The 23458-nt window shown below is 48.2% G+C and overlaps 1 protein-coding gene across 5 annotated transcripts; it reads left to right on the top strand.

The window, feature by feature from the left end:
- Positions 1-671: 671 nt before the first annotated feature.
- Positions 672-22630, top strand: LOC108580171. 5 transcript variants are annotated; one of them, XM_017943864.1, is made up of 14 exons: positions 672-711; positions 5731-7638; positions 10232-10366; positions 14015-14336; positions 14842-14940; positions 18286-18471; positions 18587-18715; positions 18803-19010; positions 19083-19313; positions 19400-19724; positions 19826-20073; positions 20147-20323; positions 20407-20658; positions 20752-22630. In XM_017943864.1, the coding sequence occupies exons 2-14, from the start codon at positions 6394-6396 to the stop codon at positions 21047-21049; spliced, it is 3855 nt and encodes a 1284-aa protein (XP_017799353.1). In that variant the 5' UTR covers positions 672-711; positions 5731-6393; the 3' UTR covers positions 21050-22630. The 5 variants fall into 5 exon arrangements, with proteins under 5 accessions (XP_017799353.1, XP_017799352.1, XP_017799351.1 ...); XM_017943863.1 differs by lacking the exon at positions 672-711 and adding an exon at positions 3010-3580; XM_017943862.1 differs by lacking the exon at positions 672-711 and adding an exon at positions 3816-4266.
- The last annotated feature ends 828 nt before the right edge of the window (positions 22631-23458 follow it).

The following is a 23458-nucleotide window of genomic DNA, read 5'->3' as shown; positions in this document are numbered from 1 at the left end:
AATGCTCGCGACTAATCGTGGCCGAAGTAGAGCGTCGCGGAAAAAATATCTTTGTTTTGCTCGTATCGTTCGATATACGCGGTCGTGCACGACCATCGTACAGATAAGATTCGTTATGCAGAAAATGAAAGATGGCGACAAGGTCCTCTTTTATAATCGAGCAAATATCGTCGTCGTCGTCGTCGTCGTGTGCGTGTGTGTAACGATCCTATCGATCGACCTCGCTGAACTCATCGCTGATCCATCGAACGATGCGTGACACATTAACGACACCAGCCACGCAACATCTCTCTGTGTTCAAGTTTCGGGCTCTACGATCCGGGAGGTTCTCTCTCTCTCTGTTGGGCGTGTCGATGTCAGGCGGTTTAGGCCACGCGTAAAATTCTCTGTTCTCGCGCTGTTTTCTCCGCTACCAGCATCTGGCTAAGCGAGTTTTTGCCGCCGTTGCTGCTACGAGAGAGAGACTTTTATTTCACCAGGCTTGGTTGGTGGCTGTTCACGAGTCTCGGAGGCAGCTACGCGTAGTTGAAAGTTATCAAGCCGAGGTTCGCGCAATAGAGATATTTAATAAGACGCGTGGAGCGCGCGTGAAAAGCGCGCCGCGCCTCTTTCGACCTGATTCGAAACATACCACCGCGAGCAGCAACGCGAAAAGGAAACGCGATTCTTGCCGCAACATCGACCATCGGATATATCTCTCTCTACGTACACGTATGTATATCTAGGAATTTCTTCCCTCTCACGATGCTGCACACCTTAAACGCAGAATGCTCCGAACGGCGAAGCGGTTCACTCTCCGAGAGAGAAAGAGAGAGAGAGAGAGAGGGTCCAGTAGTAGTACACCAGGAAAATCCACCGAATCGTTCAGCCGGGAATACCTCCGCACCGTTCCGGCTGTCCATTAACGTCATCATTCTACTTGGAGCTCGCGTAGTAGTATACGGAGGAGTCGAGCGGTATCCTTATCTCTTTAAAAAGACCTTGACGAAAGGAAGGCGCTTTAGGGCTTTATACGAGACCGTTCACGGAACCGTTAACCCTTCCAGTGCTGAACATCTTGGAAGCTAAAACGTCCGCTCTATCCCACTAGTAATTCCCACTGTTATTCTTGTTATTACCCTAATGTCTTTATTATGCAGTCAAACACGCGAGATACTGCGTGCAACGTTGGTAACTATAGCTGGATAGATAAATACGTAATTTGTATACAAACGAGAATACAGCTGAACAGTTTTTGCAAGTTCATTTATAAAACACAACGGTTGATAATTAGAAAAACAAGAAATGATGTAATATCGAAAGAGTTAAGGAGAATACCAAGAAAGCGTCGAAGTGTGTATAACTACGTACAAGGGACTGGTCCCTGGAAATTTAATCCGTGGGCAAAATTCTAACGTCGAGGGGGTTGCACGCTGGGAAAGGGTCTATCAATTGCGAAATCGATCGGTCCACCCATTCGTGTTTGCACGCAGCCCGAAGGGTTGGTACGTGGTTGGTACTGTGACCTTGAACAGGACACTCGAACGGAGGACGCCTGCGCGGCCGGATTCGATCATCCTACGTCCGGGGATCCTTGTGTCGTGGCCCTTCCTCTCTCCCCACTCCTCCTCCTACCCTACCGCCCTCCCTTCCCGTCACCAACACCCACCTCTCTTCCCCTCCGTTTTGCCTTGGAAAGTCGCTTTTCACTTTCACGTCCCTTTCTTCCCTTTCAAGTACACGCGCGGCCCTTTCATGTGACTCGAGTAGCGGAGGCCCTCGGTGCGCGCGAGAGCACGTGCGTACGCACTCGACGGTGTGTCGCACGCACTCACGCAACGCTTTCGCGATAAGAGCGAGTTTAAAGGCTGATCGTAAAGAATGAAATCTGATTCTGGCACCGTCAGCATTGACATTTACGACACTACGAAAAGAAAACGAGGAAGGTGAAGGGTGGGGGGAGATGGTGCGATTCGTTCGTTCGTTTCGTTCTTCTCCTCTTTCGCTAACGTAACAGAGAAGAGAAGCATCGTCCATTGAATTTTCGAGGACTTTTCGAAGAGGTTTACTCTCTCGAGGCACACCGCGATTCCGTCTTTATTACCGGTTTATTTTTACGCTTTCGACCCGATGGAACTTTTATCTATTCCGGATCTTTTTGACTCGTAGAACACGGAGGAGATCTACGTTCGACGCGAACGGATCGAAATCGTTTCTCCTACATATGTGGACACGTAGCTCTCTTCTCGTGTACTAGGGAATTCGGTCCAGCGCGATTCAGTCGTGAACGTGACTTTTGCATCAGCTCGTTTAACCACGGATCTTTATTCCGTCCTCGTGTTACTTAGAAACTGCAGATGCGCTCGTTTGGTAGACTTTATCGCAGCTGGTCCCAGATAAGGATAAGCCAGAGTTGACAGACCGATTGCGATTCGATGATCGTTTTTAATTAATCCACGTTACGATAGTTCCTAACCTAGAATCGCGTTAACTCTACTCACCGGTGAATATATCGATACTTATTTTATGTATATACGTATACAGAAAGGGAATAAAGAAATGGAAAGATATTACGAGGTATCTGTGACGATGTTAAAACGCAAATTTTCGACAATCTCGCGTTCACTCGATAAAAACCGTCAACCTCTGCCACCAATTAGGCGATAAATAGAGTTTCGATAATCGCAAGCCTCCTCGCGTCTCTCGATTGGTAAAGACGTGTATCGATCTACGTGCCCCCGATAATCGGGAGAAGTTAAAGAAATATTCGTACTCGTTAACGAACAGGGATACTTGTATGTGACGGTGAAGTGAAATAAGACGGGTATTCCGAGCGTGAGAAGCGTGTAAGCCGAGAGCGCAGTAGAATGGCCGAAGAATTTCCACGAAGCCGCTTCGATCGTTCGTCGGCAAGCCCGGGGTCCGGCGTACGATGTGCACGGAGGTGGCTCGCGTAAAGGCCACGGAGAGAGCCGAAACAAGGCGGAAGGGGCCGAAGCGTAACGCCGACGGTCGAGCACGAGCAACCCTCGGCAGGCTGCGACTGCTATGGCTATTGACCGAACTTGGCGGACCGGCCGGTCAGCTGTGCGCCGAGCCGCCGGAGATATTTTCTCTGGCAGGAAATCGTCCGCGTAGATGCATGATCGCGGCCGGTGGCAACGGCGAGGTAAAGTCAGCGGAGAACGTGTGTCGGGAACCGGGCGTCGCGCGTCGGTGGGAAAAAATTGTCGTACGCTTCGGCAACGATCGGTCGACAGAAGGTGGAAAGGCAGAAGAAACCCGGAGACAAGAAGATCGGACAGCCAGAGGGGGAGAGAGAGGGAGTCCGTGCCAAGTATCGTACGTGACCGGTGATCGCACGGGAAATTCGTGGTGCTGCTGTTACGCGGTGTATGTGTACTTCCTCGGGGGGGGAATTCGAAGACACCGAACGAGTGAAAGCCGAAAAAACTTGCGAACGTTCTCTCTATTGTACCGCGAATAAACAGATAAACTCGTTCGAGGGAGTAGGAAGAGAGTGTAGAGAAAGAGAAAAGTGTAGACGAAGGCGGAATAGAGAGAAAAGAAAAAGGGAAAGAAGTTGAAGACTTGGACCACGGTTAGTAGTCAGCACGTAGACCGGCTGTGCACGACCAGCAGACGAGTGAAAGAGAGAAGTGGGAGAGTGAGAAAAAGAGAGAGAGACAGAAGGAGCGAGGGAACGAAACTGTGAGAGAAAGAAACAATAGTGGCGAGGGAAGAAAAGAGAGAGAGAGAAAAAGAGCGCGACGCGAAGAGCGAAGGAACGACAGCGGTGGAGAAAGAGAGGAGTATCGCAAGGGGAAAGAGACAGATTGATAGGTGTCGTGCACATATGAGCAGAAAGTGACGTGTGTGTCGTGCTCGTGAGTGCAGGTGTGCGCGTGGTGCAGGCTGCCGGTGCAAAAAGTGCAGTGCCCAGTGGACTTTTCCATCCTGTGCGTGCGCTGCTTCGCCGAGTAGGCACGTATACGCCGGTGTTCCGGTGTGAACTGATCGGAGAACGAATAAGACACCACACGAGTTTGGTACCATTGCTTTTCCTATGCCGGATACTCGATTGACGAAAGAACAAGCTCGTTTCAAGTATATCGAAGCTTTCCGGTGCGGTGTCAAAGCTCGAAAGTGCATGTCTGGAAAGTCTAAAGCGTAAAATTTGTTTGAATATCAAGTGGGAAAAAGGAATTGAATCGCGGTTTTCTTCGATAGGAGAACGTCGGTCTACCAGGGAGAAGGATATACGTGTGTGGCAAGAAAAGGAACGAGGTAATAAAATTGTCTGTACCGACCTGCTTTACCGACCCACACGTTGACTCGCTGTTGGTAAAGTGCCTCCGTAGAGTGATCTATCGAGGAGGAAGAACGCGTTGCGGATCGAGGAGACGCATCAGTCGGGGATTTCTGGTGGTCGTGATAAGGGCGAGAGCGCGGTGTTCTGTCTCGTGATCGACGATATGTGCGCGGATCGTTCGAACTGACATCGAACTTTTATTTCACGTGGAGAACGAAGGATACGGGAACGTTCCTGAAACGATTTTTATCGTCCGATCGACTAGTGAGGAATTTTTACGAAACGAGTCGCTCGATTCTCGCGCGACAGTAGTATAATACAGTGTGTGTGCGACTCGGTGTAACTCGTGAGATTAGGCGAGCACGTTTTTACCGCGAACGATCGCTCTCTGTCTCTCTGCCGTCGCAACACGAGAACTTACTCTGTAACTATATCTAACTGGTCTCGAATTAACACGCACGCTATCAAGACGGCAGACAGGAGCCGGTTGTTTTACCGCAATTAACGACGGTGAAGGTTACGAAGATCCGGAGCACTGTAGACAACGACGACGACGACGACGACAACGACGACGACGCTTTTTTTTCGCGCTCTCTCCCTCTTGCAACATACACGAGGTTGTCTTTGAAAGATACGAGACAGACACAAGAGACAAATAGAGGTTAGAATCGACGCGAGGAGAGTAAAGAAGCAAGGAAAGAGGAGGATAAACGTTAAACGGACACGTTTGCTCGAATAGGCATACTGGTAATCGGAGATCGGAGGCGCGCGCATGTCTCTCGATCCGCGACCGATTCGATCTGGAGCATGCGCATAAGCAGAAAACCTTGTTCGACCGCATTGGTAAAATAATTTGATCTAATTGACGAAGGGAACCGCTTTTAAGGTCACCTGGAATTACTCTCCCGATAACCCACGAGGATCTCTCTCTCTCTCTTTCTTCTCGTCTACACACGTTCTCGCGGGACTACGGTTGAAAATCGTTCGGTGTCGTTGCTTGACGAAACCGGTTTCGTTCGGCTCGGCGAATCTCGGCGTTTATACAAAGGTCGTGTGTGCGCGCACGAGAGAGTGGTAGGAGAGAGATTTATGGAAAACGAATTTACACGAGGTCACACCCACGGGAACGACTCTTTCTCTCTCGCTCGCTCCATCTTTCTTCCACCAACTTTTTTCTTTTCTCCTCTATCTGTCCCCCGCGCCGCTGTCCGTCTATTTCCACTTCGAGCATATTAATAATAAGGAACGAAGCTGAGAACGCAGCGAATCACACGTCGTTTTGGATCACGTCGCCAACGTAGAAGAGGTTACCTTTGCAAATTCGACGGGCATTCTCTCCTTCCCTCCCACCCTCTCTCTTATACTCTCATTCTTTCAGTTTCTCTCTCTCTCTTTCTCCTGACGTGTTAATACCAAGTGGAATCTTTTCTTTCCCGAAGATATCGACGTGTTCAGATGATAAGCTAACTATCGAATATGAAACGACACGTTTCTCCGCGGCTGATTGGCAATTAACGATGCGGAGGCGATTGGACTCGCCGGATTCGAGCGACGACTAGAAGAGAAGAAAAAGAAGAAATAGCAACGGAGAAAATCAAAGATCGCGTGTCGTCGTTTGGCCGTGAGAATCCGAGAAGTAATCGGGGATCAACGAACTATCAGCTACACACCGACACTCTCTCCCTCTCTATCTCCCTACAGCGTCTTGGAACGATTTTCCAATCGGAATAGCTGTAAAAAAAAAAAAAAAAGAAAGTCCGAACGTTGGCGACATGCGAGTGACCTTGCAACCAGGCTCATTGACGTTTTCACTACGCGAGAGTGATCGAACGGCGGAAGTGGAAGAAGTAGAATCGGTAGAACGGTCTGTCGAGTCTCGGCTATAAGCGAAGAGAAGAGTGTGTTCCGGTAACGGAACCCGAGGGAATCTCGGCGCACGAGTGTCTCGGGAGAACGATGAGGGGCGACTGGAGTCGGTCGAAGGTGGCTCAGGACTCACCTGAAACTAGCAGCAACAGAATCAGAGCCTCCGTGGAAGCGTGGAAGAAAACCTAGTCGTGGGTTTGTTGGAGCTTTTTTCATGATCGTGACCGGCCACAGCGATGAAGCGGGCGTCGAGTGCATCCGCCGCAGCTGCGACCGCTGCCTCGCAGGTGCAGCCTGCGGTCAGCTTACACGGCAGGATACACGATCCCTTTAGCCCGATAACGGCGGCGGGCTGTGCGGACAAGGAGGAATACGAGAAGCTCTCCGAAACGAAATCCAGGACAGAAGCGACTAAAGTAACGTCGCCTAAGGGGAGCCTGACCGATGACACGAAAGCTAAGTCCACGGCCATGGCTCGCCTGTTAGCCGTCGACTCGGACAATTATATGCTACGGAAGGGCGCCAACTCGTCGAACGTTGCCGTCGCAACTGCTACCGCCAACGCCACCGCCACCTCGACAATTACATCGTCCACCGTGCCCCCGACGATCATGCCACCGATCGCCTCTACCTCTCTCACCCTGAACGCGAATCTGCAACTGCACCGCGACCATGCACCCAGGCAGATACCGCAACCGTCTTGTAACTTTCACGCGAATCTTTCACCGGTCGTCACCAGCAACGGGACGTTCAGCGATTTTCAAAATACCGTTTCTACGATCACTGCTTCGACGACCGGTCACACGTGTACGACGTCTTCTTCTTCTACCGTCTACACCACCGAGCAACCCCACGAGTCGGTCCGACTGCTCGCGTTACCCGTACCTAAACGATACTCCTACAATCAGCAGCAAGTTAGCGCTGCGGTTAACCAAACGCAACCGTTCACACCTACTCGCGGTGTTTTCACGAATTTGTTGGACGGCAGCTTGTTACCGAGGCCGAGAAACTGTTTGCAGCCGCCGTTCTTCAGATTTCCCTCGTTCAGATCGAGCGTGACGTTACAGAAGGACGAGGACACGTCGCTCGTGCAAAGTTCGTGGATTAGTTCGGAGGAATTCGCGCTTTTATGGCCGTACGGGTTGTATCCTTGCGCCAGGATTGTGTCGTTTCACCGGCAGATTTGTTCGTGCGATTCACGTGAACCTTCGACGAGTAGTAGTGGTTTTAGTAGAGTGGCAGAGGGCGGAGGTGGCGTCGAGACGGATTCAATCGGTCACGAATACGCCCTTCTGAGGCGCGGGGAAACCGGCCTCGAGCCGGTTAGGAGTAATCTGTGCTGCTGTATGTGCGGTTCTCTATGCCCCGCAGAGTGCCATGCGTGCTTCCACGTGGTCTGCTCGGAGTACAGCGGGCAGCACATCTGCCAATGGAGTAGCAAGGGTTCCGCGCTACCGGGCATGGTTCTCGACAAGGACAAGGTCAGTACAATCACTCATTCCTTCCATTTCTTCTTCTTCTTCTTCTTCTTCCTTTCTTTTTTTTTTTCCAACGATGCGCGTGTGTCTGGTTCCTTGTCGTTGATCAATGAACACACAGGAGTAACGTTACTTTCGTGCCACGGAGAAGACGAAGGTCGGCGCAACTACTCGTCTCTCGCGAAATTCCTCGGAACAGATGAAACGCTTCATTCCAAAGGGTTAATTTCTTTATCGATCTGTTTCCCTTTTCATCGTCGATAAATTTGACATTGAAGCAACGTTACTTCTTATCAAACACGATATTAAATATTTTGTAGGATCATTTTTTTCAACGTAGCTTTTCGCGAGAATTCCGATTAACGTGTGTATATCGGAGTGGTGGCACGTTCGTTGGCGAGTTTCAATTTAAAAACTGTTTCCAAACAAACTCTGCTGTTTGTACATATTCTTCTTTCTCTCCATCAAACGCCGATCCTGTTTACAATCAAAGTTCAGGTTTATTATCGCGGGGGGGACGCGAAGTAAGGTCGCGACTCGATCGTTACGAGGTGTAAATCAAACCAACGATCGCGTTCAAGTTAATTTCGTACGCAGAAAAGGCGAGGAGGAGAAGAGGGAATGCGACGCCGACTGTTTAACACTGAAAATTGCTCCTGCTGAGCTACTGTTACACTCTCGTCCAGGTGAACCGACTGGTTCGACGTCTGAATCTCTCTCTCTCTCTGTTTCTCCGATTTGCATAAATCGCGGACATGTGCTCGCGCGACGCGGCGTTCCCCTGGTATTCCAAGTCTGCCTGCCTTCGAGTTTCCCTCCCTCTTTTGCCCTCTCCTAACTCGTTCGTCTATTCAGAACATGACTTTGTACACAAACACTAGCCGGGTTTCGTTATCAGAGCGAAACCTGCTGCTCGAGATTCGATGGCGTAACGAGTCGAACCGTAGTAACACACCATCGGTGTATAACTATGCGTAAGTACGAATTTCGGGAAGGAAAGAAAAGAAGAGCGTGTTTAGTACACCGGGGACCTCACGCGTTGATTACCAACTCCCGACTTCTTATCGATCATCTGCACTTCTTTTCCGTGTGTCCGCTAGTCGTCGCAGGGACTATTTTATCTCTCGACTTTCCACGTTGAAGGTTCTAGATGGCGACGCGATCTAATCGTCTCGCGTAGAGTTAATTATAGAATATATAACGTTTTCCGGTTGTCTCGCCTGTGTTTACTAAATTCAAGCGAACGTGTTCGAATTTTGTACACACCACCGGCTTAACGTCTCTATCGAGCACCGTAGAATTTTACCGTTCTAGCCGGACGATTTTCCCCCCTCTCGTTCGACTCTCTTATCACACTTTCAGATTTACGTAACGCACGGTTCAAACTTTTTTTCGCCTTTTTTCCAACGTGATCGATGATCGACGTACGTCTCTTTAACGCAGAGACACACTTTGGCGACGAATACGCGAGGCCAGCGAGGAGAGAATAAGAAAGAGAGAGATACATGTATAGCGTTAAAGGGGGATTATCGTTATCTCGTAGGTTGGGAGAAGAATCGGAGAAGAAAATCGTGTGGAGCGAGAAGAAGCAAGCGTGGCGGTGTCGAAACGACTCGGCGACCGTCTGCTGCGTGAATATTCGCAGGAGATCAAACTCGAGTCTCGCTCTCTCTTTCGTCTCTCGAGTGGGCGATACGAGGAGGCCTTATCTTCGCCTCGTGTCGTCACGATCGTAGACTTAAGGTTACGCGAGAAGATTACGTTTTCTTTTCCTCTTCGTTTTTACGCTTTCGCTTTATCGAGAGCTACTTTCAATATTATGCTCGCGTACGTACTAAATCTTCCTCCTCGTTTTCCATCGCCTCCGAGCGAGATATCTAATCGGGAGAGATTTCTGATGGACGTTCGACAAATTCGCCGACAGCATCCTCGTTCCTCACCTGCGAACAGGTTTTCTTCGCAGTGTCCTTCGTTGACATTCAAACTCGAGCTTCCGCGAGGTCGAACTTAAAAGTCTCTCGACGAGTGGCGGTTCTCATTGGAGGAGGACGAAGAAAGAGCGTAACGTCACGTCTGACCACGGCACGGATAAATCTACTTGCGCCTGGGTATCGCGCATCGCCGCTTTGGAGAACGGGGATAATCGTATTAAGGTTAACGAGACGCACGCTGGAATTTTCGTTCACGTGTTTAAAACGTTATTTCGGGAAATTACCAAGAACGTCAATGGAATTCTTTTCGAAGAATTCGATCACGCCACTGCCGCAAATTGTTCCTTCTGTTTGCACAAGCGTTCTTCTTCGTCGAGCGAATTCTTTTCTTTTTTCTTTCGTTAAATGGCAAACGCGTCATCGCCGGGGGGATTTATCGGCGTGTGGAATTCGCGACCGACGATTATTACGTAATTTCAATCGTGCAGAAGAAGAGAAATGATATCCGCGAATACAAAACCCGGTCGAGAGTGCAGCCGTGGACCGCGAAGAGAATATCGTCCGTCCCGTGTCTGCTAGCAGTAGCGCACATTCTTGATCGCCGTCTGGAATTTTGTTTTAGAAAGGAAGTGATCGTTTGATCTGTGCTCTGTGTGTATGTTTAGCCCGTGGACGAGTGGTCGTCCCTAAACGTCGTCGAATGGATGGCTGCCCTTAATCTCTACCGCTATGCGGATGTCTTCAAGTCGAAGGACGTGAAGGGGAGCGATCTTCCCTATTTGGACCGGGATAAGCTGATGGTAAGTGGATTTTTTTTCTTCTTCGAGCCTGTCGTCTTTTCCTTTTTTGGTGGAATTCGCTTGTTTATCGGTAGGTAGACTCTCTCGTAGCCGGGAAATATCGCGAAACGTTAAAAGTCGATAAAGTGTCGGATGGCGGGAGGAAAGGGAGTAGTCGACCGCGAATTTTTGCGTGGTTTTTCTCGTTTCGGGCGAGGGGAACGTGTCGCAACGGTGGGAGATCGAAAATTCTTTGGCTAGTACTCAAAGGCGATGACCTCGATTCAAGAGTATCTGGACGACGTTTTCCTTGGCCCGTTGACCCTGTAATTGCCCTGTACCGTCTGTTGTACAACCACACTCGAGACTCTCTTTATCGTGTCCTCCCTCTCCTTGTACATTTCCTTTCCCCTCCTCCTTTGCCTTCTGTTCTTTTTTTTTAATTTTTCATTAATTATCACGGATACACTCTCGTTATCTCGGAACACGACTTCGTGAGGTGGATGAAGTATCGTAGGCCACTTCAGTTTTATCTCGAACATCTGCCACTTTGCCGAGAACAATATTTCTGGAGTTTCTCGAAGAGGATAGAGAGCGTGAGGATCGAGTGAAAAGAGCCTGGACTATTTCGAGTATTTTTAGTTCTGGTTTGGTGGTTTAAATTGTGGCAACCTGTTCCTCGATCGCGAGAGGAGAGCCCATCCTATTAGGACGACGAGTCCCTCCTCCAAGTCCTGGCGAAGGATCTTTCGCAAATTTAGTCACGACGCGGCTCTCTCTCTCTCTCTCTCTCTCTCTCTCGAACGGTCGTGTTCCATCGGAGAAGAATAAAAATACCCGTCTGGCCAAGGCTTCTCCGGGCGTAAATCGCGTATTACCATGCTAATCGACTCGTAAATCGTCTGGAAGTGTCCTTTCGGCGCAAGATATCGTCCGATTCCCGTTCGCTTCGTCCTTCGCGCCGGATATTCAAGCCTCGAACGAAGGTAAACGCACCTCCACCGATCCTTCTCCGATACCTTAGGCAAACTTTCAGATATCCACACTCGCGCAGCCTGCGTTTTGCTAATTATAATCCTTCGAATTCAACCCCCTGACAATCGCGCTCGAATTAATTCGAAAGGACGGCAACGACAGAGGGTGCGCGCTCCTCTGCGCAATGAAATAATCTCGTTATTATGTGAAAGAAGAATTACTATTTTAGCGTTTGCATAATTTAACCTGGATTTTAATCACTTTTGCAACAAGATACCGCGTACAATGAGACGGTAGTGGAAAAAGGAGAAGAAAAGTTGCGTACTGCACCTTGCTTTGAAATTTAGAACTGTCGTAGCTATTGTGCCTACATTTTACCGAAATAAAGTACTCTATTTTCCGTCCCAATGATTCACAAACAAAGCTGTTCCTTTAAAAAGTGCGCTTTAAGGGATTAACGCTGTTCCGCCTAATCGGAGACACATTCTCTACGTGTGGGTGATTGAAAATAAATCAACGCGGCGCAATCTTGGTCACGGCGACGACGCTTTCGCGTCTTTCTTTCCGGACGACGGAGCGTAACAATTTAACGACCACCTAGCGTCGCGTATCTTCCGGCGGCAGCGCCGAAAAAACTCGCAGGATTGATGCGTCGCGCATAATTAACACTCGACGCCGGGTGTCAGCTTGATAAATTGCGCGTTACTCCGTGGCCCCTTATCTCGTTCGCTGATTCGAGCAAAAATCCTGCGCTCTCTCTCCCGTCGTCGAGCGTTTTTTTGCCGTGGCCACGGAACTGGCAAATTATTTCTCGCCGATCCGCCAAGTCTTCTCTCCCCCGTCTGGTCTCTCCTCGTTTTGAGAAAAGCTGGCTCGCTGTTCGGACGACGCGAAATAAAATAATTACGCGTCAGATTTTGACGGTCGCGCGCGGTCCCGTCTGGACATGTTACAATACGCGTGTACATCGATTCTTCTTCGCTTTTGCCGCGCTAAGAATAAAACACGTTTGGCCTAGTGCGCGCCGTGGCGCCGGGGAAACACGTTGTTCGCAGTCGCATTTTAAAATAGCCCGCGTGCACCCGAGTACCCATAATACGGGAAAAAATCTGCGTCACACAGCCTGGCCGGAAGCGGTTAGATCCTTCGATCCAGTGGGTGGCGGCAAGACGAGCAGCCAACCTTCTTTTTTTCTCTTACTTCCTTCGTTCAATTTATAGTTACGGTTCCTCTTTACGTAATATTTCGAGGTTCGAATTCCCAAGGATTATTTATTTCGCCTAAAAATAATTACCCAGGAACGCGACAACAATGTTTCCGTACACCTGCGGAATATGAAACGACGTAGTTTCGAATTTAATTAGAGAAAACGTAGGTAGTTGAAAGCTCGGAATCGTACCGAATGAAAGATCACTCGCGATTATCCAGCCAAGAGAGTCCCATCCGGCGTTTGTCCACGCTGTGCATTGTGCACCGGTGCTGTGCACACAGGTGTTTACCGCGTGTGTGTACCTGACACCTGTTGACTCGGGAATCAACTGTGCACGGGGAGAACGAGATGTCAGTCGCGAGAGACGTTACGACACGTATAAATTACGATCGTCCCGACTCGGAGACCACGACGCGTTCACCCTTTTACGAGGCCGCGTGTCGCGTAACATCGTCCCTCTGTCTCTTACGTCATACACACGATACGGTCTCCTTGCCGCGGAACGCGAATTCGCCGATCTTTCTCTTCGACGGAATTCGAGTGCTCTCTAGTTTGGTACCGATAAGAAGCGCGAGAAGGTATAGACGGTGAAAGAAATATAGCGAGGTAAGTTGAGGCGTTAATTTCGGTCCTTATCTTCTCGCTTTTCGGTCGATTCGCTTATCCATACGCTCTCAAACGTAAACTTTGATGCCTAAGACATTGGTACTAATAAGCGCGAAAAGGTATAGTCGGTGAAAGAAATATAGCGAGGTGGTGAATCGAAGACAAATTCACCGATCTTTCTCTTCTGCAAAATTCCATTCCTCTCTACTTTCATACTATTAAGAAGCGTAAGAAGGTATAGTCGATGAAAGAAATGTAAAAGCATTCAGGCACAGTTCACGCGATCTTCAATTTCGGTTCTTATCTTCGCACTTTTGGGTCGATTCTCTTATCCGTACGCTCGCACAAGTAAACGCGCAAGAAATTGAAGGTATAGTCGAGGTAATAAATATAGCGACGTGGCAAATCGAAGCATGAAGTCATAGTTGACGCGATTCTCAATTTCGCTCCTTGCCTCCTCACGTTGTTTCGGTCGATTCGTTGTAAACGTTGAATTTTACTACCTCCCTATATGTCTCTTCCACCGACTATACCTCTGTCGAAAAGGGTGGAAGGCGTTTAGCCCCTCGTGCAGACTTGGGCTTACAGCGCGATGGAGCGACTTTTACGCCGGCCATATTTCTCGCGTTACGATCGCGCCAGTTCATAACTGTACCGTGTCGTTAGCGAGCTTCTTTTTTGCGTGGCGGGAACGCGCCAACGGCCCCCGTAAAGTTTGAGATAGCGGTAGGTGATGTATTTACGGCGCGACGTAACGCGAAAGTGAACACTGTGGCTTGTTGTGTTGCACCCGTAAGGTAACGCCACGGATAAAGGAGCATTTCAGTCAGTGGTGAACGATCACCGTATGTACGATGGCTCGTTTTTCTTCTTTGCAGAATATGGGCATCAAGGATGACTTCCACCAGAGAACGATACTCGCGTGTATCGACGAGCTCTGTAAACCGGCGACGTCGGCCACGTTGCAGGAACAACAGATAGCCACGCCAACTACGCCGACTGCTTTGCCGGATCCAGCCACGCCGACCACGTCTTCCGCTGGCGTGGTACCCACCGAGACGATCACCGGTGGTGGTAGCTGCGGCGTGGCCTCCGGCAATCCGCACACCCTCATGCCGCAGAGCTTCAGCGTGCTGGAGAAGTGCGATAAGTGCCATAAATACCTCAGGGGCCTGCTGCACCAAGGCTTTCTCTGTCTAGGTACGTGGTGTGCAACGTCGACGCATCTCGGTGTACCAGCGGAGATCAACGAGATAGCTGTTCTTTCGAGGCGTTTGGAAGACGATCAAGATTCTTTTTTTTAATTACTTTATTTTGGAACGGTGATACGGGATTTTGACGATTAATACCAGCGGAATAATTTGCTCCTTTTTCTTTTTACGCTGATCATTCGCGAGGTTCGAACTGATAGATTTCTCGAGGCGGTACTTTGGAACTTGGTACTTCTTATTATCGAGGCTTTCGGTAATAAGCCGTGTCAGTCTGCTTACACCCGAAAGCCTCGATAACAATTATGCTCCGCGCCGTGAAAGCCTCCAATCTTCAATTAACCCTTTCCTTATCGAGATATAGAGTTTAGAATTTTTGCAAATTTATTTCACCTAAAGACCTATGTCGCCACAACTACTAAAGCTTCAGTAGGGAAGAGGTTAAGATTTCGGTACGCTTGATTAATATTAATCCCGTTGTTTCTCTCCCGCGACAGATTGCGGTCTGGTGGCTCACAGGACGTGTACAGCGACGGGTTTACCCTCCAACTGCGTGCCAGTCGACTCGGAAAATCGTGTCCGCAGATTTGCTCCAGGTAAGTAAGCTCGGCCGCAGGGGGGTGTTTTCGAACACCCGGGGTCTAGCGAACCTCCGGTATCCTGAGCTTCGAACGCACTACGCTGCGGCCAATCCTGGGCAAAGTTCCAAAATAAGGTGTAAGGCCTTCTTGCGGAACGGGGTACCGGACTGCTTGGTACGCGGCATGGCAAGGGGCGGATGCCATTTCCCGCTGGGATTAGCGACCCCACCACCCTGAGCTTAGGCAGCCCGGTGAGCGCAATCGTGAGGGTGTGCAGGCTACTCTTCGTCCATCCTAACCATTCGCCTGCAACAGGGTCAGAGCGCAGTACTTGCGTGTGAGTCCGCCTTCCCGTGGTTCCCCGTGGACGCGGTGGCAGTCGACGTCGGGGTATTTGCTCGGTTTGACTGACAACGTAACGAAAGGGCCCGTCTCGGGGTGGTGACTAGCCGGGGGTAAGATAGAACTTGCTGAACGGGTGTATAAGACAGAAGTCTGCGGAAATCCAAATGCCTCTCGGGGCGGCAAACACTGTATAGGTAAGTAAGCGGTGTGTGTACGCTAGAAGGCACAAGCGACCAGTATCTCTGCGTCCAGTTTCGTAATGTGACATTGATACAGGTCCGCTCGTAACACGCCCATTACTTCTTCGTTACGTTAATGGACGGAACACGGAAACAATTTAAAAATTCAGATGTCTTTAGTTGACTATCCTAGATTGCATCAGAAACGTGTTCGCTAACGCCGCGCGCCACGCCAACGGTGAATTGCTTTGCAATCGCGCCGCCGCTGCCTGTGTAGTCGCCGGAGTCGATTATGAAGTTTTGCTGCAGCAAGGACACACGATGTGGCGCATTACTTGTCGTTCTAATATCTGAATAACTAAATATTCATGCGTCTTTCGATTGTAAATCGCTGCCTGACCGCCTTCGTGTGGGGGAAGGGAAAAAATGTTATTTCACCACTTCTCCTCTTTCCTCGTCCCTCTGTGTCTTTGGTCGCGGTCGAGTTGGAGCGGCGCGGCGAGTAGCGAAGGAGAGGATCGTGTCGATACTGTGGTATACGCACGGTGGACACCTACAGATTATGTGAGTGAACCTATCAGCACGTGTGCGTGCCTGCCTCGAACGAAGGTAGACGGTTTTCCGAGAAATTCCGTGGCTACTCTCGGAATTGTCATCGCGCGACCAGACGACTGTATAATCGATAAAACCGAACGAGAGAACTCTATCGTCCTCTATCGTCCTCTTCGGGATAAATGCCTATCTCTCTCTTACTCTCTCGTGCATGCGTGTCGCTCGGTTTCATTAACTTGTCGGTCGCGTTCCTCCTCCTCCACCACGCGATGGGACACTACGTACATATACGCTTACTCACGCACGCAGGCACGTACGAAGAAGCAGCTGGGGAATCGCGAAACGGCGCCAATGGTCAGGGTCGCGGCGTTATTTATGAAATTCACCCGCGTAAAATAGGATCGTTTCGGTTCGAATCTGTTGGCGTGCTTTGGAAAGTTTCGCGCTACCAAGAGAGGAGAGAAAGAGCGTGGACGTGTGTGTATACAAAGAGGAGGAGTTAAAGTGGCCTGGGCGTTTTACCGTGGCTGAGAGTGCAACAGAGGAGAGGTGCTCCTCTCCGACAATAAAAGCATTTCCACGTACTCCTCGTAAAATCGGAACGTCCTCGTTTCGAATTCTATGGCGTCGTTGCCGCGGTGGTGCTTGCCTCGTCGATATTGCAGCTTTCAACCGAGAGAGGAGAGACCCGGTGACCAACCAACCGATTGTCCCAACAACCGTGACGAATATCGAATTTCTGGCTCTGACCTCCATCCACGACCATGTTCAATTCGCCTCTGTACGTCGCGTCGGTATCACACCAGGCTAGAAGGAGAGCTTCGCCTTTTAATTCCGATTATTTTCTTCCTCTTCTCCCGTCCCTCGAACCCGCAGAAGATATGCTCATGAAGAAACAAGACGTCGCTGTCGCGGTCGTAAAAATAAATTTCTTTCTCCTTCCCCTCCTGCTCGTCTCTCGTCTTCTTCTCCGTCTCATCCTCCTTCACCTTCTCTCTCTTTCTCTATTTCTCGGTCTCCTTCTTATAATGCATGCGTACACGCCTTTGGTCGTGCAAGTGGCGTATGCGGTATTGACGGCGCGACTCGCTTCGCGCTCGAAAATACTTTTCGTCACCTCTTTTCGCGAGGTGCGGTACGACGGCCATGCGTCGTGGTGGAGATCCGGAAGACCGAAACTCGTGGAAACGACCTTACGACAACCTGCTTACCACAGGTCCATAGACACTCTCGATGTCGATCTTCGCTTCGTAGCGAGATCCCTCTTTAAATACATCCTTACGTAATTGCAGAAAACTGCACTTCTCCCTGACAATTCCTGAATTCAGCCTGAAAGGAGGAATCTTCTCTCGTACACTCCCATGGTCCCCCCTTCTCTCTCTCTCTCTCTCTCTCTCTGATTCTTCCTCGACGCGACTGGAATGCGTCTGCGAGATGTCAGAAATTTTTTCCTCGCGGCATTGCCATAAAAACCGACGAATCTCTCGCGGAGATCCGCCCCCGCGCTCACGTCTCTCCCTCGCCCCGGTTGTTCCGCCGCGCGAGGAGGCGAACGCTAATTTACACAGCCAATTAATTTCGTCTCGCGATTATTTCCCTGGTCTCTCTCGCCTCGTGGGTCAACGACTCCAGACGATGCTCTCCTCTTCTTTTTTTTTTTTACCTGCACCTGTTTGCTTGCGTGCACACGCTTTTTCTTCCACGTTCCTGGCTGTCTCCTCGTTCCCTTTGACAACGGCCGCCTCCTCTCGCCGTTTCCGCAGCTGTGTTCTCGCGCCCCGACCGCGTACCGAACAAATGAAAGTTGTATTTATCGGCCGCTCGTTTGAACAATTCTCTCACGCCGAGCGCTCATCGCGCCGGTAACGAAAGAAAGAACCGACCAAGTCCTTAAGGCTTAGAGGTCGTGGCGATAAATAGAACAGTGAAAGGTAGAGAGCTCCGTGGTTCTTCTTTTTTTTCCTTTTCTTCTCCTTCTTATCGCTCGTCTCCGCCGTTTTTTTTCTCCGCTTTTTTCCATTTCAACGCTCGCCGGTGTGTGGTGTTGTAAGTATGAATTTTCGTGTGACACGTCTCAGCACACCGATAACAGCTCGGTGGAATATTATTATTTTTTTCCTCCAACGCTCCGTTGCTATGCCCCGATACTTCGTTAGAGGAGACGGTACATGGTGCTCGTGAAAAAGTAACACTCTTTTGTTCGACGTTAATTGCAAGCGACGTCAATCCGCGTACAACACGCTTCTTCCTCTCCTCTCAACGCTTTGCTATTTCTCGTTTGCAGTATTCGGTCTTGGCCTGTGCTCGCAATTCGACAGCTCGTCCCGTGCCGCTCCGATCCTCGTCGAACGATGTACCCGTGCTCTGGAGGAGAAGGCGTACGGGGACAGCACGCTGGATTTGTACAAAGTCTACCACAGTAGTCCTCCTAACGAGCAAACGTTGGAATTGCGGCAGAAGTTGAACGAAGGTAAACCTATCTATATGCTATCTGTAAGGAACGATCAAATTGTTACGTGTGTTAACGAGGATGGTTTGCTTCGGTATTTACATTCGTTTCTCTCTCTCTCTCTCTTCTCTTTCAGACGTGTGTACACCTGATTTGAATACGTATAGTCCTCAGTGTATAGCCAGCGTGTTGAAGAAGTTTCTCAGAGAGCTGCCGGATCCTGTGATTCCTGTCTTATTTTACGACAGATTTATAGAAGCTTCCCGTAAGTAGTAGTGTAGTATTTGTATTATGTATCTATATTCTTTCGTTGCATAATTTACAAGGATTTTCCTTCTTTTACGATATCCAGACACGAAGAATGACGAACAGTGTGCAGCAAGGCTTGGACAGCTCATCGCGGACCTTCCGGAACATCACCGTAGTACTTTGTTCCATTTGATGGCACATTTCTGTCGAATTTGTCAGTTACAACACGGCAGAGGGTACACGGAACCTCCTACAATTCTCATACAAGTGCTGTGTCATATTTTCGTCAGGCCTCCTTGGGAGAGGATCTTGTAAGGATCGTCGTACAGATCGTAGTTATTCCGATGTTGTTTTGTTGTATTTTCACAATCGTCGATTTACAGGCAGATCGTTCACAACATCGAGGCTCATATACGCATAATAGAAATCTTACTGTTACACGGCGATTGGAACGAGAGACTGCCACAGTTCGCGAGTAAACCGCAATTACCTCCGCGGAAAGTTTCGAGGCCGCAGTTTCCTGTTTTAGATCCATTCCCCGTCCTCGAGGAAGACACCTCCATGGAACGATCGACGTCTGTTTCCGAAACCAAGGAGCCACAACAACCTCATAGGTGAACGATCGTTTCTTGACACTTGTTCCGTTAAATTGGTGTATTGTTGACGAGTTATGCTAACTGTGTATCGTTGTCGAACACAGGCCACGAACGCTACAAGAGGCAGAATGGTATTGGGGAGACATCACGAGGGACGAAGTGAACGAGAAAATGATCGATTCGCCAGATGGTACATTTTTGGTACGAGAGGCATCCTCGAAAGGTGGGGAGTACACGTTAACATTGCGTAAAGGTGGGACCAACAAGCTTATCAAGATTTGTCAACGGAACGGAAAATACGGTTTCTCGGAGCCGTATAACTTTCATTCGGTTATCGAGCTGGTGGATCACTACAGGAACTGTTCCCTGGCGCAGTATAATTCCACGTTGGATATTAAATTGTTGTATCCTGTATCTCGGTTTCAGCAGGTGATATTTATGTGAACATTTGCACGCTTTCGATGGTAATAAAGTTTGGTACGAATGTTGCTTTATGGTTTTGGTTAACTTGATTCTTCCGTGTGAACCAGGACGACGAAATTGCTAGTACAACAGATATGGTGAACGTTGCCCAGAAATATGTCGAACTGGACAAAGAGATAACGGACGCGCTGAAAGAGTATAAAGATTTTTCAGAAATGTACAATAGAACGGTTTTCGAGGTGCAATTGAAACGACAGGCGCTAGAAGCTTTCACGGAGGCCATTAAAATGTTCGAGGATCAGATGAAATTGCAAGACAAGTTCCAGAAAGAAGCTCAACCGCATGAAATATCAACGTAATATTCTTTGAACAGCTTCTGATTTATCTAATTTGCGTCGGACGTACAACTTTCATTGTACCGTTTACAGATTAACTGATAATGCCGAGTTGTTGAAGCGAAGATTGAAATCGTTAGAAGATAGCAGGGAACAGTTAGATCGTAGCTTGAAGGAACAGATCGCCTATCATAGAACTCTCGAGAGAGAAATGCACAAATTGAAACCAGAACTGTTGCAGCTCGTACGTCAAAGGGACAAACATTTGATGTGCGTATACCATTCTGTCTTTTCTCAATGATATACGTTTACTTGGAATTACGTTTCTACGTATTCTACGTTCTACGTTACAGGTGGTTAAAAAAGAACGGCAAACAAAACAAGATAAACCAGCTCGTATTGAATCATTCGCTGTCGAATCCTGTACTGGGTGACCTGGCGTATGGAGATCTTCAAGAGGTAGACCTAGAAGTTCATTCCGACGAGAAGACGTGGCTATGTCTCGAATGTTCTCGTTCCGAAGCCGATCGAACTCTTGCCGATAGGCCAGACGGTACTTTCCTTGTTCGAACGTCGAGAACTGGACAGTATGCGCTTTCCATCATGTACGTGTAGATTCGTCGTAGTCTCCTACAGTTTCTCTTTCACAAGTATCCACGCAGAAAATAAATTGCAATTTATTCGTTGATCTGTTACAGGTGTAACGGTACGGTGAATCATTGCATAATATACGGTACCGAGCGGGGTTTTGGATTCGCTGAACCGTACAACATCCACAAAAGTTTAAAACACTTGGTGCTACATTACGCTCAGAATTCTCTAGAAGAACACAACGAGAGTCTAAACACGACTCTAGCTTATCCGGCTTTTGCCTCGCTCGCAACGCTGGCACAGTTACAGGCTCAACAGATGCAGTTGCAGATGCAGATGCACACGCAGAACCAGCTACAGCTAACACGTCCGCTCGAGAATCAACATTTCATGCCGCACAAGTAACATGCTCGCGTGTATTGATTACCGATTGTCGTCGGACTTCACAAAATGATATTAGGGTGCATGTTGTGTGCACGCAAGTTTTCTTGGTTACCACCGAGGTATGATTTAGCAATAGAAAAAGAAAACCAATAACTGCGAGTTTCGCGGTATTCCTATTCGTTTTAATGTCGGTACGGTGGTATGTTCTTGAAAGAAACTAACGCGCGACAAATTGATCGTTCCATTTTTATAGGAGGGAAGCGGTTAAACGCTTCCTTTTAAACGAAGTACAGTGGAGATAAAACGGAGAAGAAACGTTGGTAGTGGTAGCGGTAGTAATCCTCAGAAGCTATAGTTTATAAGGTAATTAATGTACGTATGTTACCGTGGCGCAGTTAAAACAATTGCTTCGGTCGACAGGACCATTGACACACAGACACATAGACACATAGACACACATACATTTAGATATACACACTGCGTAGGTTTTACAATTAGTGTCTCAGGGTCTTTAGACCTTCTTGACAGGTCTTGTCGACGATCATCTCGAAAATTAACTTTGGCACGTGCGCGAGACCATGATAAAACGTCGGAAATGGTTTTTCTGCTGTCAGTTTGTTCTTCGAGAAAGATGGAGAAAGGGAGAAAGAATCGTTTGGGTGTTGGTACACTTATTCGATCGAATACGTCAGAATAACAGAGGCATATATCTAGTCTTACAGGCAATTTGACGGACGAAACGGAACACACACACACACGATACTGCAGAACGAAACATAAGTCTGACTACGCTCAAACTACTCGCAATTTCGATTGGTAATCAGGGTAGTTGCATTTTCGAGGACAAATTTCATGTATACTAATCTAACGACTAATAAGAACGATGGACGCATCCGTTTCTTTCCAAGTAGGGGGTTGAAACGGATAAAACAAACAGAACACTCTTTTTGTAGACCGCTGTACTTCTGACTTCTTCGATATTTTTTGTGGATATTTTCCAAGACCTCCGTTTTTTGTAAATGCGCGGGCACTGTTTACGTCGTAAATGTCACTTAACGGAAGCACGAGATATTTGTCAGTGATACTAGAGTATATAATTAGACGCAAGATACGAACGAGCCTTTCAGGATGCTTTTACGTGACGGTTTTTGTAGCGATTTATAAATAATAATTAAAAGTGTGTATGTAGCGGCGTCTATATCGAACAGTTGAACGACTTCGACGAAAAAGAAAAAGAAGAAAAAATAAAAGGGCTCGTATCGACACACTTCAATTATTAACTAACTACTTCCGCTCGATTTTCGATTTAAACGTGTGCCCGCCGACACTTTCGAACTTTCATCACAACGAAAAGAAAAAAAAATGAGGAAAACCAATTTTACACGGATGCGCGGGAGCTTTTTTATGTAAGTACGTTAGATGTCAAAGTGCTGTGCCAGATCTGTGTAGGCTACGTGCGTGACAGATGAACACGTGTGTACCCGAAGACAGAAAGATTGAGGGGAAAAAAGAGAGGGAGAAAGATATAGTAGGATCGTTTCTCGCGAGGTTAAACATATATTGTCTGTGATTTTCGGATTGCCGAGAAAGGAGATATATATACATATATATTATCGTGTCTATTATTTTCCAATCGCTTTTTACGATTTTCGCTTTTCCTCTTCTATTACTACTACTACTATTTTTTTTTTCTTTCCTTTAGAGTTTACGAAGCGTGTAATCGTCGAATTTAAATGTGCGTGAACGTCGACGAAATAGAATTGTGTAAACGATAAGGATTACCTTGTGCGATCGTTTGTACAAAAGCCATTCGTAATTTTATTAATCGTAATTCCTTACGTTCGATCGATCGGTACTGTCTTTTTGTACACGCTGCGTCAAGACGCGTGTCTCGTCGTGCCTCCTCGCTCTTTCGATTCGACGTATTCCTAACCTCGAAATTGCGCGGGACGTCGGCCACGTTTCTTTTTCACGATTTCATCTATATTCCTTTTTCCACAGAATATCGATAAAATCAGTCTGCACGCTGAAACAACGACGTTCCCGTCGATCTCAAGGAGGGATATCCTTCTCGTTCGATGAATTAAAACTCACGATGCCCTTTGAATGATCTCAAAAGGTGGCAAGTGTCTGGCAGGTTTTGGCGGTAACGAGAAAAATGGCGGGAGAATCGATCGCGGTGGAATCGATACTCGAGAAATTTTGCGTATTACATTGCGGTCTGTAATCGCAAAAGTGTATCGAGGACGATTCTCGCGAACAAACATGGTTCCTTGTTTTTCTCTGTCACTCGTGCCGAAGCAAAAAGAAAATCGCCGTTTTTCTCGTTATCATCGTTACTCTGTGATTCTCGCCACCGCATTATAGTCAGAAGAAACGAAACGTGCGTTATATCGATCGATGGATGCGAGCTGGATACACGATCTCGTG

Source organism: Habropoda laboriosa, unplaced genomic scaffold (genome assembly GCF_001263275.1).
Source record: "Habropoda laboriosa isolate 0110345459 unplaced genomic scaffold, ASM126327v1 scaffold2, whole genome shotgun sequence".
NCBI lineage: Eukaryota > Metazoa > Arthropoda > Insecta > Hymenoptera > Apidae > Habropoda > Habropoda laboriosa.
This window is presented reverse-complemented; position numbering and strand designations above follow the sequence as displayed.

Excerpts from the sequence above, each read along its gene's own strand:
- LOC108580171 (XM_017943864.1), top strand. The coding sequence starts at position 6,394 with ATGAAGCGGGCGTCGAGTGCATCCGCCGCAGCTGCGACCGCTGCCTCG. Across the intron at positions 19,725-19,825 it reads CTGTATCTCGGTTTCAGCAG|GACGACGAAATTGCTAGTAC; the intron begins GTGATATTTATG and ends CGTGTGAACCAG. Across the intron at positions 20,324-20,406 it reads CAAAGGGACAAACATTTGAT|GTGGTTAAAAAAGAACGGCA; the intron begins GTGCGTATACCA and ends TCTACGTTACAG.